We start from the raw sequence: 17,461 nt of genomic DNA on the forward strand, positions 1-17,461 counted from the left end.
ATTTTCACAGCTAAGAAACTCACTATGGGAAAGTATTAATAATTTTAATGTTTTGCCTGGGGAAGATTGTTGTCTAATGGGTTTAAGCAAATCAGTATAAATATTAAGATATTTCCCTCTAGTTCGGTATGAAAGGTACATTCAGGCCATGTAATTTCTAAGAGATATTTGATTTTTATGTTTCCTCATAATTGCAGGCTTTGCAACGGCTGTTGATTGCTTAGTCACTGGCAGACATTCCAGCTCCACTAATTAAGTGGCAGCACAGTGTCACTAAGTAGAATAAACAAATTTAATGTGTCTTCATAGACAAGCCAGGTTTCAAGCTGATAGCAGAGCAGCTTAAGCAACAGCTACACACATCAAGGTTGTGTTGCCTCCAGGCAAAACCTTATAGCCTTCTAAACCCAAGTGTTCTGAAGAGATTAATGATTTCATACAAATAGACAGGTCCAAAACAAACCTATCCCCACAAAATACTTAACACACTATGAACAACCTAAAGCCTTTTCTTGGACAACAAGAGAGATAGTAAGGGCTGGACAGAGAGAGAGATGAGAGTAAAATTTCAGTGAATTCAAACTTTTTGATGGACATCAGAGGTCTAAGGACCTCAGGGAACATGAAAAATAAGGGAAATCTTGAGAATTAAGGATCCTATTCCAGATTCCCCTACACAAGCCAACCTCTTGGCTTTTCAGTATTTACCCCATTCTCTGAGTCTTCATTCTAATGCCCCTTCATGCTTACAAGGCTCATACGCTGTTGTGGATCTCTGTGTCTCATCCAGGCAACTTTTGAGCTGTATCCCAGGGTCATGGGCTGGCCATGGCTTCTTCCTTGTTTCCTGCTCTGGTAGGCAGATACCTCTTTAGCAGTGCCTTAACCACGTTATGGTCCCACCTCGCTTATTCCCTTGGCCTAGACAGCTTAGCCATGTTCAAAGGAAGCTGCTACCTTCGGTGGAGCACAAGGGCAGTCTAGTCTGCCTATGGTGATTCTCAGCACACCGCCTGCTTGCTCCAAATTTACCCCATGTGATTGCTTTGTCTAAATGGATCTCTGAGTCTTTACCTGCTTTTCCTCTACTGAATAGCTCTGAAGTTTTGTTTTTAACAGAGGATACTGAGGAGAACCTTGAGAAACAAATTGGTTTTGCTTCCTGGTTCTAGGGTATTTACTTAGGCCCTTCCTTCAGGTGTGAATGTTGATGGCTTCTCTTCCTGCCATGCTAGTGATATCCATAGCTTCTGCCTGAGTCCCCCTAATGACACAGATCCTGTAATATGAGTAGCATAAAAGAGCGAAAATAGGTATAAATAGACTCTTAAACTGGATTGAACTCCGCCTATCAGTTCTTCCCAGTCTTGAGAGGCGTTTTGGTGGTTAGATACAACGTTTTCAAGAGGAATACTTTTTCACGCGATATTCTCTCAGATATTTGAACATAAATATCTTGAGTTGGGGATGTAACTCAGTGGATAGAGACATGGGCTTGATTTCCAACATTGTACAAATGTGCCATGATAGTGGATGAATGGAATCGCAGCCTGGAGAGGTGGAGGCAGAAGGTCAGAAGTTCAAGGCCATCCTTGGTTGCACGGGGAGTTCAAGACTAGCCTGGACTGTATGAGACCCTGTGTAAAAGAAATATGTAAGTAAATAAGTAATTAAGCTAATAAATAAATAAATATGTTAAATCTCACCTTTTATTTTCTTTCTTTTACTAAATTAATTACTTCCAATAGGAAGGATCCATCTTAACTATGGGCGAGGCCATTCCCAGCATGGGAATCCAGGACTGGCTGAAATGGCAAACATAAACTGAACACAGACACTCATCGCTCTCCGCTTTCTGACTAAGAAGCAATGTGACCAACCACCTCATGTTACTGCCACCATGGCTTTCCTGCCAAGATAGACTGTCCCTTCAAGCCATGAGCCAAAATGAATGCTTTGTCCCTTAAATTGCTTCTGCCCGGGTATTTTATCACAGCAATGGGGAAAATAGCCAAGATACCATGTCTATGTCCACCAGTGACTTGTTAATGTCCTTTTGGTAAATACTGCCTCAACAACAAAGAGACCGCCCCGAGGCAGCCTGACAGTCCTGCCAGATACTGTGGGACTATACTTCTCTCCCTGTGGTGAGAGAGTCCTGGAAGACAAGTGCTCTAGAACCCTACATTCATGGTGGCTTGTAGGTGAGCTGAACTTCCCAGAGCCTATCAACAGGGCAACCAAGACAGAACTGGCTCAGTCTACCCTCTCCCCCATTGAGAAAGGCTGTCTTTTGTAGAACTGTTGAGTGGGTTTTTTTTTTTTTCCTACTAACCTTAGACCAATGGCCAGTCCATATTTATCAACCCAGGTCAGTCTGCTCTAGGGAAGGATGTAAACACGAAGCCTGCAGTTCCTTAGAACACACAGCTAAAGACAGATATGTCTAACACAGCATATTATAACCTGTCTGTTGAAACATAGATTATGTGTATAATACATATGTTGACTCTTTAGGACAGAGATTTCATTGAGGGTTTATTAATGTTTCAGTGATGATTACAAAGTATTCAAAGTTGAAGGATACACAAATTTCTACAGCAAAGTCACCATCTCATTAGGTAACAGTTATGCTAAAGCATCATGAAAAGATATAAGAAAAGGAAAAACTTCTAACATCTCAAGATTTCCCTTCATCAGCTCATCAAGGCAGGATCAAAGATCATGTCTAGAAGCCGAAACTGTGATTGAGCCAACATGCTAAGGAAATAGACGAAGGCAAGCTAATCTCTCTCTTTCCATGTGTTCCCTGTCTGCAGGAGATTAGTGTAGCATTCTCTAGTTTATTCCAAGGCACAGTATCTTTATCCCAAGTAGCTGATTTCCTATATGGGGAGCCATATCACGCCAAGCTAATGAAACATCATACACTTGTATGCTAGAAATCCGTGACATTGCTCTAGCGTTGACTATTGTCAAACAGCTGCTAATCACAGTGTCTTCTAAAGGAAATCATTCTGTGAAAGTGCACTCTGGGCATCTTGGCTCGGCTGTCTTTTCTTCTCCTTATCAAGTGTCCTCTCAGAAATGAGAATTCTGGCCTCAATGCTGACGCAACTATTATAATGCTTTTCTCTCTTCTTTAGCTCAGAGTGTACTGGGAAGACTTCGCCCTTTCCTATTAAGTTTCTGCCTGGAGGGCTGCTTATAATGAACCCAGCAAGGTGTCAAATGGTCCTGTTCCAAACAAATTAAAAGTGCTGACTCCCCACAATTCACTTTTAATTGTTCCAGAAGAAGTCGTGTTTCCTGTTACTGTTTCCTACAGAGGAACCCCTGGGGTGCTTGGCAACTTAGTCAGCACCCCAAGAAACAAAGTTACCTTGTTCCCAACGAACAGAATCGTGGGAAATACCACTAAATTTCCATCAGACTCTGTCCTTCCTTCTTCCAGGGTAGTCAGGTTTAGCTGGAATATGGCTCCTGGTCACAACTGCACCACTTAGCCCTTTATTCTAAATGCAGCCATGTGTCACCTTCAATGAAATATTCAATGGAATATGAGCTCAAGCGACATGTAACACCCCAAGGCCTGGCCCACATTACCCTGCAAAACTAAAGCCCTGGGTGTTTTTGACTTTGGAAGCTGACTGTGGTCAACAGAGCAAAAGATCTGAGTGCCTTCCTGAAGGGGAGGAGCAGAGCGAGTGCTTGATCCATTTTTAAAGCTCAGAACCATTTCACAAGAGAGAAAAACCATGGCGTTAAGAACACAGACGTTTCTCAAGGCCCTGGGCTCAATAGCACACTGGAAATGAAAACAAATGTCATAACACCAAATAGTTTTGTTACTATTGATTTTGTTGTTGTTGTTAAATAGTTGAGGCTTGGTTTTTGTTGTTTTAAGTCAGGGTGTGGTGGTGTGAGTAAGAGTGACCCCCATAGGCACATAGATTTGAATGCTTGGTCATTAGGGTGTGGCACTCTTTAAGAAGGATTAGAAGGATTAGGCGGTGTGGCCTTGTTGGAAAAAAGTATATTGGGAGTGGGCTTTGAGGTTTCAAAAGCCCACGCAAGGCCCAGTCTGCCTCTGCCCCTGCCTCTGCCCCCACTATTGCCCCTGCCCCAGGCCCCCTGTTGTCATTCCTCCCCCTCTCTCGCCCCCGTCCCTGCCTCTTTCTCTCCTCCACTCCCCCACTACAGAAAAGAACTTTCATTAAGCCCATCTTGCAATACCAAGGAACAGCACTGGAGAGTGTTTCCGAACTGGAAAGACTGAGTGAAACAGCATCCTTAAATAAAGCAAAAATATGGGTAAGTTCACTAACACCAATCATAGTGACCTTCACACAAATGAAGGCGTATGCTTGTACCAGTTACAAGTCACGGACTGGGCCATCAGTACGCAGTGCTTCTCTCTTTCTCTCTCTAACTTGATTTAAAATCTTTCCTAGAGTTCCCCCAAGGTTTGTGACAGCAAGCTATTTGAAACAGTACTGGTTAGGAAAGTACCTTTTAGAGTGGAGTGGTTTGGAGCCAGCAACTACTGTCGGTGTAGCTTGCTTGCTTGCTTGCTTGCTTGCTTGCTTGCTTCCTTCCTTCCTTCCTTCCTTCCTTCCTTCCTTCCTTCCTTCCTTCCTTCCTTCCTTCCTTTCTCTCTCTCTCTCTCTCTCTCNTCTCTCTCTCTCTCTCTCTCTCTCTCTCTCTCTCTCTCTCTCTCTCTCTCTCTCTCTTTCTCTCTTTCCTTCTCCCAGACAAGGTTTCTCTATGTAGCCCTGGCTGTCTTGGAACTCACTCTGTAGACCAGGAATCCACCTGCCTCCCAAGTGCTGGAATTAAAGGCGTGAACCACTACTGCCCAGAGTGGTGTATCATTCTTAAGCTGCTCTGTAGCATTCCAAGTAGCTAGGCTGGCGTGAAGGCCGCCTTGCTTGGCTGATAGTCCTATTCAGAGCAGCACGGGTGCTGGGGATGGGTTTACCAGGTCTCAACTAAGGAGTCAAACTCCCTGGCTCTTGGGACCTTGGCCACCTTTAAGGATCAGTCAACATTCATAGTGGTCCTTACAATCAAGTCCCATCATTAACAACACTTTAGCTGTTTTTAACAGTGCTTCACTCTTAACCAAACACACTAAGGGGGAGTGGTTTTGTTTTATCTGTCTCTTCCATGGTTTAATGACCTTGCTGATGAGAAATCTACGGGAGTGAAGACCCAGAGCCCTGCCTTTCAACAGCACCATTTGGTTCATCAAATCACTTCACTTTGCCCTAAAGAATTAGAATTTATCACATGACAGCTTATTGTCGTGACTCAAGACAATAGCTTACCTTACATATCAATCATAATCAACTCACATTTTATTTTTAAATTTCATACCTTTTGGGCACTGGAGCCTAAACACAGAAAATGGTTGAGGTTTATACTCAGCTTCACGTTCGTCACCTTGTTCCATATTAACAGTTCCTGTTTTTCTAGTTCCATGGGCAGTGACTGAGACGTCATGATGTCTCCTTTGTCTTTTCACTTACCTCATGCTACAAGTCGCTAGGTCTAATTCATCTTCTAGCATAGTATCTTTAATGTTACCATGAATATCTTGGTGGAGCGTCTATAGACCAAAGATCAGCAAATGGTGTCCTAGGGGTTGAATTTCATCTGCTGTCATATTTTGGAAGCAGAGTTTATTAGAACACACCTTTGCCTGTTCGCATACACCATTGCCTGCAATGCCTTAAACTGTTGACTGTCTAGACTTCCCCAGGGAATGTTTACCTACCAATTCTTGGTCTAGATCAACATCAATTCTCATGCAGACCATGAAAGCTATCTTCTTAAACGCCATTCATTTATCACCACATCAAGGACTTGTTGCTAGTAAATAAAAGATATGACCAAATCTACCGCTGATATGATACCTGCTTTCTTAAGAGTTACAGTGGCCAAAGAAAGATATTTTGCATAGAAAAAGGAAGCTGGTAATACCAGACATACAGAAAGCCTTAAGGCAAGGCAGTAGATGGGTATCCAAAGAGTAAGAAAAACATTATAAATAGAAGAATGATTTCCACCTAATCAGGAAAGGTCAGATATCAGAGCTTAACTAGAAAGAAAACAGGTGTCAGATATTGACCATTCAGCGAATGGTTATGCTGTATGAAATGCACTATATCCATGCATTTACTGGTTGTTGTTCTCATTCAGCTACTAACCATGGGTAAACATGCTCATCGCTTGTACAGTAATTCTGAGAGCCTCCAGCCGTATCCACCCGAGTGTTTCAAATCTCTACAATTCAGAGATTTCTGGCTAGCGACCAGACGTGGTGCCACACACCTGTCAGCCATACCTGAGAAGGCAGAGACATGAGGAACCCATGACTTATAAAAATGCTAACCCATTTAAAGGTTCAATAGCGATGGAGTCAGGGACTGTTCTTCACAGAGAACTGTATGTGGCTTCCCATGGAAGCGCGGGTGCTATAAGCATCTGCTTGTAGACTCCACTCTTACCTGTCTCTTTGTTGTGCTCAAATATGTCTGCTAAACCTTTACCCTACTCTCGGAGCTTGGATGACCTCATCTCTGCAACTTCTCTGTGTTTGATTTTAAGACAGGGTCTTGCTGTGTGGCCCAATCCGAATTGGAACTCACTATGTCCAGCCTCAGCTTCCAGAATACCAGGGCAGCAGACGTGTGGTTGCATGCTGGGTTTCTCCTCTGCAATTTCTAATGATGTTCCATCTCTGAATTCTTCTAGAATTTATTGTCTCTAATAATTAATATTGTCTCATGAAGGGTCAGAACCATGGGAAGTGGTGCCTATAACTAACCAAGGGCCATCTAATTGCAGCTAAGGTCATCTTAGGAGTGAAGGTGGGGTCAGATCTTGGAGTTAGTCAACATGATGATGGCATACCAGAGGCTTTGCCAATGGCTAGAACCCCCACCTGATATTTAAATGTCACCCATTTATCCATCCTGCTCCACAAGTCTAGAGAAACTGGAGCAATGGCTGGGGTCTCTGCATGGACCCTCCAGCTCTATAAGTGAATAAGTCTCTATTCAAAACTCAAAATGTGCAGATTGTAGGCTGCATAAACCTGTGGATGAATAGCAACCTCTGCCGGGCTAAGTACTCATTGTGGGGAACACTCAGTAGTGCTGGGCTAAGTACTCAGTGTGGGAACACTCAGTAGTTCAGAACTCAGCGTTGTACCCTCAGGCTTCCTCCCACTGGGAGGAGCAGTGGATGGCAGCAGTACTCAGGCTTATTTTTCATGACAAAGAAGAAACGTCGCATATTTGGCAAGGAATGAAAGTACTATTGCTGAAGGGTCTGTACACACCTTACAATAAAAAACTTATTCCTTTTCTAAGGTTTGCTCTATTTTATATTTTGTGCAGGAGTTTTATATTATGAGAAAATATTTTTAAGTAAAATTTAAAGTAGTTTCTAAATTACTTAAATTTTAATGATTAAACTTCTCATCCTGGGCTGGCAAGATAGCAGGTAAGGGTGTCTGGCATCAAACCCAGGGATCTGAGTTCAAATCCCAGCCCATATGATAGAAGGAAAGAACCAATTACTGAAAGATGATCTCTGACCTCCACACCCAATAAGAAAAGCAATTTAAAAAAAAAAAAATTCAGTCAAGCTAAGCATGATGATGCACACTTAGGAGTCAGGATGCAGAGCAGGAGGGGCTTGAAGTCAGCCTGCTTTACATAGTGAGTTCCAGGCCAGTAAAGGCTACACAGCCAGCCCTGGTCTTAAAACAGCAGCAGCTAATAACAGCAAAAATAACGTAAGCAACCTGATCCTATCACTAATAACTTTGGGTGGTCACAAAGGTCACTTCATAGGTTTATAACAGCGGTCACAAAGGTCACTTCATAGGTTTATAACAGCGGTCACAAAGGTCACTTCATAGGTTTANAAGGTCACTTCATAGGTTTATAACAGCGGTCACAAAGGTCACTTCATAGGTTTATAACAGCGGTCACAAAGGTCACTTCATAGGTTTATAACAGCATGGCCTTCAGAGAACCCTTCTACGAAGAGTCTCTTGTCTGGGAGAAGAGTGACGTTTTCCGGCATGTAAATAATCACCCTAAAGTAACTGTCAGTGGGGCTGGGACTGTAACGCAACTGAGAGAGTGCTTGCCTAGCACCCACAATGCCTAGGGCTTCAGTGTTCATCACCACAGGCCTGTGATCCTAGCATGCTGAAGGTACAGGCAGGAGGATCTGAAGTTCAAGGTCATAGTTTACCACACAGTTCAAGGTCAGCCTGGGACACAGGATACCTTGCCTGAATAAGTAAGTAAGTAAGTAAGTAAGTAAATAAATAAATACTTTAAGAACAGGCAAGAAAGTACTTATATAGTATACTGTCATCAAAGAATGTGTATGTTTATTAAATTATATTAATGAACATCTTTAAAAACTACTGACATATCTGCCTTATTGGTTAAAAGTACACACTGCTCTTGCAGATGACCCACATTCAGTTCCCAGCCCCTGCCAGGCAGTTCACAATCTCCAAGCGCCAGGTATATCTAATACCTCTGGCCTTGTAGTACCCACACACAGACATATAATTAAAGATGAAATAACTCTCTTTAAAGTCCTGATAAAATTTCATATCCTGGATGAAACTAAATATGAGGCAAGGCTACTGTTTGGATGTAATAGAGAAGTCCATAAGGATTATTTTTATGTATCAATTATATACAGGTGAACTTGACAAAATGTGCCTCTCCTCGGTCCCCTGGAAAAGAGGACATGGGGATGGTAAGAATCAAAAGGGCCACGCCATCTTGAGAGCTGGCTTAACAGTTACAAGTGCAGCCTGCTCTTGCTGATGATCCACGTTCAGTTCCTGGCATCTAAACCTGCTAGGCAGCTCACAATCTCCAGTGCCACACAGCCATTGAGGAACTGTGCACAACCATCTGTCTGTTCCTTGTCTTCCATTCTGTCATTCTTCAATTCATCATGAGTTTCTCATGTACCTACTGTGCCAGAGTGGAGGTGGTTGGAGATGGAGAGTCATTTGGACTACAATGGTAATTAGAACCCAGCTGGGAAAAACACATGCACACAGCTAAATACATTGCATAGTCCAATGTCTTGGATGCTATGGTAGAGTCCTTCAGCCACTGGACAGCACTCAAAAAAACTCAGGTGGGGTGGAAATGGGTAGCTGTTAAAAGTGGGGTAGTGTGAGGGGTAAGCAGCAATCAAGGAAAGCCATGATATCCACAGAAAGAAGATAAACACAGGACAAGCCATAAGACACAATTATTTCAGCCATGTTGAAGGTGGGTTATATGGGGTTTGGAGCAGGGAGTGGGGCTGTAGGCCGAAGCTGGGACACACTCTGGATCAACAACCAACTGTAGCTTTCATTTGAAAGCTGGCTTATTTTGGTATCAATAATAATAAATCCATAGAAAGACCTTTACAAGCGTTGAGGAAACAACTTTCTCTTGATGAATGAACATCGCTTTTAATTCTCTAAGCAGAAAGCAGAGCTGCAGAAGCGAGCTGGCAGGCTGTAAAATGCCACAGAGATCCTCCAGCAAGGGTTTGGGCAGCCAACACTGTGCTGATGTGTTTACAGCGTTTTCTAAACCAATTCTTCTTTCCGGGTTTATGGGCACATTACTGTCAGCCTCTAGAAAAAAGCAATTATCCATTCTTATTCATTCCCAGCCTTTAAACCCAGTATTCAGACATCTCGTGTAAAAGCCAGGCCTGATGGCACACACCTGGAATCCTAACATTCAGGAACTTCACGTGGGTGGGTGGATCCCTTGAGCTTGGGAGCTGGAGGTCAGTCAGAAGAGCACACAGAGATTCCCTCTGAGAGGGTTAGAAGATCACCCCCATCATCAGGGAGAGTCATCTAACATTTTACAAACTTTACAGCCTCCTCACCCCCAGGAAAACACCCACGGCCAGAGAAACAAAAAGGATCCCCCTCCCACCCCCCAAAAAACCCCACAGACTGCTCACTCTTCTCCACAGAGTCAGTGCAGTTGTTATGCACTGTTTATGCCCAAGAGGTTCAAGATACACAAGCTCACCTATCAGAGCCCAAGATGTGATTTCTGTCAATGCAATCATTTTAGAAAGTAGGATATAATGGGATTGCTTGTGTTGGTAGCAATGCAGAGGGGGAGAAGGGAAGAAAAGAGAATGTCCTGCCAAGTTCAGGTATCTACTCAATCCAATCAGTGCATCCCACGAGCCCCAGGGTGGACTCAGGACAGCCTCCAAGATGTCTTCTCCCTGAGGGTTACCACAAGGCTTCTTGATGAGGTCACTTCCTTGACTTACATCACTTCCTGGTTTGGGTTTTTTGTTTTGTTTTTGGTTTTGGTACAGGCTATTAAAAATGTTAACTTTAAACCAATCTTTTGCTTCTTTACTACTTAGTCCCGGCCCTTTAATCTGTTCAAACCAATTCTCTTTAGTAGCCTTGCTTATCTGCATACTTAGCCCTCAATTCTTATCTCAATTTTCAAATCTTAAGACAGAAAATTCTGGAGAAAAAAAGTTTCAGAGAAAAATTTTGTCCATTCAAATAATATCAGTTAGAGCCGGGGTAGTGGAAACATGCCTTCAATCACAGCACTTCAGAGACTGAGGCAGGAGGTTCTCTATGAGTTCAAGGCCAGCCTGGTCTACATAGCAACATCCAAGGCTACATAGTAAGACCCTGTTGTTGTTGTTGTTGATGATGATGATAGCAACAACAACAACAAAATAATAATAATAATAATAATAATAATAAAACAGTGAGGAGCTTTTTAAAATGGAAACTAAAGTTTACAGGCCTGGGTAACTAAACCAACCACCCCTCAAGTGTGGACGATAGAAATAACAATAAAATAGAGACTGTAGATCTTATGAAGGTAGGCAGAGGGAAAACATGAGGAATCCAGGGCTGGAGCAACAAGCATCAGTGGTCAAAGCACTTGCATGCAAATGTGAGGACCTGAGTTCAAATCCCCAGGAACCCAAGCAAAGCACATGTATCTGTAACCACAGGGCGCCTGTAGTGAGATAGGCGGCAGAGCAAGAGGATTCTTGGAAGCTGTAAGTTAAGCTGGCATGTGCGGCTGCAGTCAGCGAGGACACCACACTTAAAACCAGGTGGACAGTGGGGACCCACAATTGCCCTCTGACCTTCGCCAACACAACCACACACATACATCACACACATCATATACATACACTATACACACACCACACACATATATACACACCATACACAGATGCACCACACACCCCACACAGCAAACACACACACTCATACACACAGAACATGACAGTTAGAATCTCACAGCAAGTCACTAATTTGACACCCTCTCTGGGAAAAGCACCAAAAAGACATTGTGCGCAAGAAGCCAATAGTCTGCCATACTTTCACGGTTTACTACTGAGAACATTTTGGCTCAAACACCTAAGTGCTGAGTTGTCGTTCACACTTCTCAAAGCTGTATTTGTCAGTTACTTTCCCCATTAAAATCATTATGAGAAAACAGATGATGGCACAATGGGAAAGACTTGGGGCAGAGGATCTAGAACTATGAGTGCCACAAATCCTAAAATGCTGCTCACAGCCCTCACTGTTGCTAGAAGTGAGTCAGGACCTGGTCCTCAGCTTTCTGGCAACTGGCACACAGAGATGCCACTGCTGACTCTGCTGTGCATCATGACGGCTCCTGCGTTTGTTGAGGAGAACCCCACCCACTCTAATGCCTAGACTGTGCAACAGTTTCTTCCACGAATCCTCATAAGGGCACCATGGTTGGTTATAGCATTTTATAGAGCTGTTGCTTCAACAGTATGTCAGCGTGGAAAATTCCATGCAAGCATTTGGGTATGGAATCCCATGACTCGAGGTTTCAACACCTGGCTCAGGACCCACAGTCCTGGCACTGTTTACAAACCAAGAAGCTGATGAAGGGGCCGAGGGAAGAAACACCTCACAAACACAAGGAATAAAAGCAGGCGAGGCCATCAGCCTTAGACTTCAGATGGCAAGGAGAGAATGTATTTGATGTTTGACACACCTTTGCCTCCTTCAGGGACCTTTCTCCAGGTCACCAGCTTCTCTACCAAGGAAACCATCTGCACATGACTCTTTAAATGCAGACAAGGGCTGGAGAGATGGCTCAGGAGTTAACTGAGCACTGACTGCTCTTCTGAAGGTCCTGAGTTCAAATCCCAGCAACCACATGGTGGCTCACAACCATCTGTAATGAGATCTAATGCCCTCTTCTGGTGTGTCTGAAGACAACTACAGTGTACTTACATATAATAATAAATAAATCTTTGGGCTGGAGCGAGTGGGGCTGGAGCGAGTGGAGGTCCTGAGTTCAATTCCCAGCAACCACATGATGGCTCGTAACCATCTGTACAGCAACAGTGTACTCATATACATAAAATAAATAAATAAATCTTGAAAGAAAGAAAGAAAGTCGAATATGCCATGAGAAGCAAGCTTCTGATTAAAAGTAAATAAATAAAAGGAAGGAAGGAAGGAAGGAAGGAAGGAAGGAAGGAAGAGAGAAAGAAAGAAAATAGCCAATTGAGACGAATTCTCCCATTATGCCACTATATGAGGGACCCAAGATGTATCTCAGAAGTGCAGGGAGTCGACCAACACCTACTCTACACACCAAACTCTGGGCCATAGGAGGAAACTGGCTCAAGACCCCTGGTTGGGGCTCAGTCCATCCTCAGAACACCTGCTTCCTCATCAAAGGGATAGAAGACGTCACCCCATCCTCTCCAACAGCACCTGCCAGAATGTGTCACCAGGCTCACAGTCTCTTATCAATTTGTTTTATTGTGTAAGTTAAAAAAAAGAAAAAAAAAGTGCCCAGAGAGATGGCTCAGGGGTTAAAAGCATGGGCTTTGATTCCCAGCACCCACACGGCAGCTCACAATTGCCTGTAATTCCAGTTCCAGGGAATCCAATGCCCTTTTCTGGCCTTTGCCGGTACCAGACATGCACATGAAATGCAGACATATTGGCAGGCAACACAGCCATGTGCATTAAATAAAATGTAGTTATAAAAAGAACCAGTGACACCATGTTAAATGGGATTTAAATTAGATTTTCCTTGTATATGCTTTTTGTTTATTTCCTATTGGCATATGGCCTGTATGTTAGCCTAAAATACCTACAATGATCTTAGAGTTCTGATACTGGACACTCTTGAGTGGGCAACATTTCACAGATGGAGATACTGGGATGCAATATTGAGGGACTATTCTATTCTAAGACATAAAAGCCCAACTGAGCGAATAAAAACTTCCCTTGGAGGGTGTTTGCTAGCTCTCTGGTTAAGGACACACTTTCTGACACAACCAACTCTTAAGGAGGAAAATTTCATTTTGGCTTATGGCATAAGAGACTTCAGTCTGTGCCCAGTTGGCCCTGTTGTATTGCTGGCACAGAACAACCTGGAGAATGTGCTAGAGAAGACTGCTCACAACGTGACAGCAAGAAGAGGAACAAGAGTCCCGACTACCGCCCTGTCTCCTGACCACTCAGTCTCAGGCACTTCCAGCATCTAACATCCTCCCACTGGGCTCTAGTGGTCCTTTCCCTGGTTTTGGAGAAACAGTCACATTCCAAACCGTAACAAAGCTACAACAGTTGCCCACCAGGGAGCATCACTCCTCACTACCTAAGACAGAATTCTTCTTAGAATGTAGCTCTCTGAACAGTTTTCTGAAGTTGACAGTACTCTAGTCAATGGTATGCCATACCCTGGGGTAAGAAAATAACAAGACAGCATGCCTACAGATGGGAAGGGGGTATAAGATCAATAAGACAAATCTTCTTGTGGAAGACAGGTTTATACAGACTGAATGGCCTGAGCAAACGTATAGAGCTAAAAAATGGTAGGGCCAGGCCTGCTGGCACCCTGATGCCCTAGTGTAAAAACCAACAAGATTGGATGACCTACACACATTTTAGCATCGAGTAGCCAGCAAGTATTTAACCCCAGGCTTTCCAGTTGACAGATCTTATCTGCTGGGATACAGAATGACTTCCTATTGTAGTCTGCTACACTTAGTTGCACAAATATCACTTAGCTGCAATAAATAGCAAGTGGCATCTATTCTCTCTCTCTCTCTCTCTCTCTCTTTCTTTTTGGTTTTTCGGGACAGGTTTTTCTCTGTATAGGCCTGGCTGTCCTGGAACTCACTTTGTAGACCAGGCTGGCCTTGAACTCAGAAATCCACCTGCCTCTGCCTCCCCGAGTGCTGGGATTAAAAGTGTGCACCACCATGCCTGCCATAAGTGACATCTTTTCTTAAAAAGCACTAGTTCCTACAAACTAGGGAGACGGTGACTTTTAGTATTTAACAGACAAGCTGATCTAGAGCCACTTTGAGATCAAAGCATCAGCTACCGCTACAACTACTTGCTCTCCAAGACAGAGCTCTGAAGGCAGAACCGCAGAGCACAGAACCCCAGGGCGGGGAGACATGGCGAACAAGAACAGTGTGCTCATTAAATCCCATACAGGAAACCAAGACTTCAAAGTTAGCACCATGAAGGGTCTGAAACAGCCAAATGCTTTGTTTCTGGAAGTTAAAAGAACAAAGCAAACTTGACCCTTGAGTTTCTTAGCAAAAATATGCTTGCCTTTAAAAAAAAATTGTTAAACAGCTTGTGTTGGGGATTTAAACAATGTTCTAGGAACACAAAATCCTATTTGGGAGTGTTTCGATCTAAGCAGCAGAAAACCCAAATTATGAAAGGCACAACTAGGCAAGAGCTTTCTGTTTGGATATAACTCACCAGGCACTTTAATGGCTCAAAGCAGTGTCCACACGCACCAGCAGGAGCCTCCGATCACCCTGACAACCACCTAGCGCTGGAGGCAGATGTGCTGTCTCCAGAAATGATAATCGTGTCATCAGACATGATGATCATGGATTCCAGGCCAGGCCAAAGATAATGCAATATACCCATTTGTTTTTGCTTCAGACAAGAGATGTTCTTTAATAAACAATTCTGCAACATTAAATGTATCATGTCAACAAACTGTGGGGTTTTTCCCATACATAAAACACAGACAATTACTCACCTACCACAAAAAGGATGAGAACCATATATTTTTCAAAGTTATTAGACGCAGACCTATAATTTCAGAAAAGACTAATTATTGTTGCTTATTAAATATGTGTCTTATAACAAGTCCTTGCAAGCTAGGATTTTATGAGAAAACCACCTTTTTCTTCCTTTGTTTCCTTTCTTTTCTACCCTATCCCTTGCTCTTTCACAGGCTTGGGATGGGGGATGTTTTTTTTGGGGGGGGGGATAACAAGGATGTTGGCCTTTAGCCACAGAGCATCTCATATGGAAAGCAATAAGAGAAGGAAATGTCCCTACAGTAGGGAGATCTGATCACAGAAAATGGTCCAGCAGCTGTAGCTGAAAGTCTTAGGGGGTAGAGAATCCAAAGCTGCACACAGAGATGCAGCCCTGCAGGCTTGGCTTTATTCTTTATCTTTCATCACATAGGCAAAATTATGGAAGCGCTCCCACTCCTGGAAGTTCTGTGACTTGTCTTCATGGCCCGGGCAGCTGACTTAAGACTGCAAATGAAATTCAAACTTAGGTTTCTTAAGATGCCTATGGAGCTACAAACCCTCTCTATCTTTTTCCATTGGAGTCAGGTATATGGTGCTTTAAGTGGACAGTGCAGAGAGAAAGAATTTAGAGCTGGCGTCGGTCATTTGGGAAAGGACAGCCACAGTCTTGGAAACCCTCTACCTTTACTCCAGGTAATTAAATGGGAGAGACCTAGTAGTAGGTGGGTGTGGCCTAATAGAGCCTCGCTGTTTGGCTCCATTCGCAACACTTCGAAATTGTCAAATAAGCTTTCTAGTCAGCACTGTTTAATTATCACTGTGTTTCTGTGGTGTGAGGCCAAGAAAGGAGTGAGTACTTAGAGTGTTCGGAATGTCTTTGTCTCTGAGAGAACTTTTCTGAAACCACTTCACTGAGTTTGCCCTCAGTAAGTTTTAAGGAGTTTGCCTTAGGTATAAGTGTCAAAATGGACGTTTCTGCTTGCTTTCAAACATTTAACAAAAGTGTTTCTTTAAGCATTGAAATATTTCTTTCATCAGTGTAAATTCTGGGGTATTAAGACTATACTTGGGGGCAGAATCCAAGGATTGAGGGACTGGGGCAGTCGAGTCGGAAAGATACAGGAACTGAAAGTGATGGAGCTGACACAGCTCCTTTCTCACTGCAGTGAGAGATAGTAAATATGTTCATATATCGTTCTCCCTTTAGCAGTCTGAAAGCTAACCCAGTAATTGAGGGGTGGGCAGACTCAGCTCCAGTCCCAGCCCCAAGCAGCCTCGGGTCCCTTTCCCCTGGCCCCCTTTGTATCATGAAGCTAGTAAACTCAGCACGTTCCCGCTCTTCTTCCTTTTCTGTGCCCATCCACACCTCTTCCCTCCTCCTCGAGGTTCCACACAGGCCATGACACAAACTGTGCCCGCCTAACTGTTACAGCACACACTTCTGATTCACCACTGACTCGGTTTACATGTAACGAAAGGGAGGGGCTCCGGGTTTGGAGGAGGGGCAAGACAGGGTCCTGGGCCAGTCCACCCTGGAAGACAGCATCCCAGGTTACAGCCCACCCCGATGACAGCCACCCTCCGATGACACAGCCCACCAAGCTCTCGCGGCCTCCCCTCCACCCCGGCGACTACAGACCGCAGGACACAGCGGTGGGGTCAGCGGGCTGCGCTCCCGGGAGATGCGCCCCGCGCTGGCCGCTCCTGGCCTGTCTCCCCCACAGCCCCGGGACAAGTCACCCGCGGCCACCACCTGTCGGGGTGCGGAGCAGCACGCAGGGAACTGCTTTCACTCCTGCCGAACTTGCCCAACGCAAACTTTCCACTCGAGGCTCCCGAGCCCGCGCCGCGCCTTACCTGGGGTGTGGGTGGCAGCGCCCTCGGACCCCCGCTTCCCCGGGCTCGGATCGTCCGCAGCAGCCGCCACCGACCCAGACATAGCCCGCTCGGGAGCATCCTCCTGCCGGGGCCGAGCTCCTGGCATTAACGACGCATCCTCATCCGGCCGCTATAGCCCAGCCCGCTGTGGGCTCTGCCCGCCCCGCCGACTGGGGCGGCGACAGGAGGGTGTGTCCCTGCTTTGACTTCGCTTGGTACACACCCGGGCTCCAGGCTGGGTATTTTTCCTCCGACAAAAAAGAAACAATTTTTTTTTCTCTCTCTCTTTAAAAAAGCGCAAACGAGTGACGAACTTCTTCCTAGGGTTATATTTCTGGTGCCTGGCTCCCTCACATACGTCTTGAGAAAGGAAACAGGAGCTGGATTCACACCATGCAGCTGTTGATGTCGAAACCCAACAGAAGCCAGGACCGGAAGTAGTGAGGCT

The 17,461-nt window shown here is 44.4% G+C and overlaps 1 protein-coding gene across 1 annotated transcript in view; it reads right to left on the reverse strand.

Annotated features, from left to right (window-relative positions):
* Positions 1-17,250, reverse strand: part of Mcub (mitochondrial calcium uniporter dominant negative beta subunit) — a 63,253-nt gene extending 46,003 nt beyond the window's left edge. The window contains exon 1 of the mRNA XM_021158648.1: positions 16,993-17,250. Within this exon, the coding sequence (XP_021014307.1) occupies positions 16,993-17,091 (99 nt within the window). The 5' untranslated portion in view covers positions 17,092-17,250. The remainder of the gene's footprint in view (positions 1-16,992) is intronic.
* Between the last annotated feature and the right edge of the window lie 211 nt (positions 17,251-17,461).

The sequence above is a fragment of the Mus caroli genome, chromosome 3 (assembly GCF_900094665.2).
Source record: "Mus caroli chromosome 3, CAROLI_EIJ_v1.1, whole genome shotgun sequence".
Classification (NCBI taxonomy): Eukaryota; Metazoa; Chordata; class Mammalia; order Rodentia; family Muridae; genus Mus; species Mus caroli.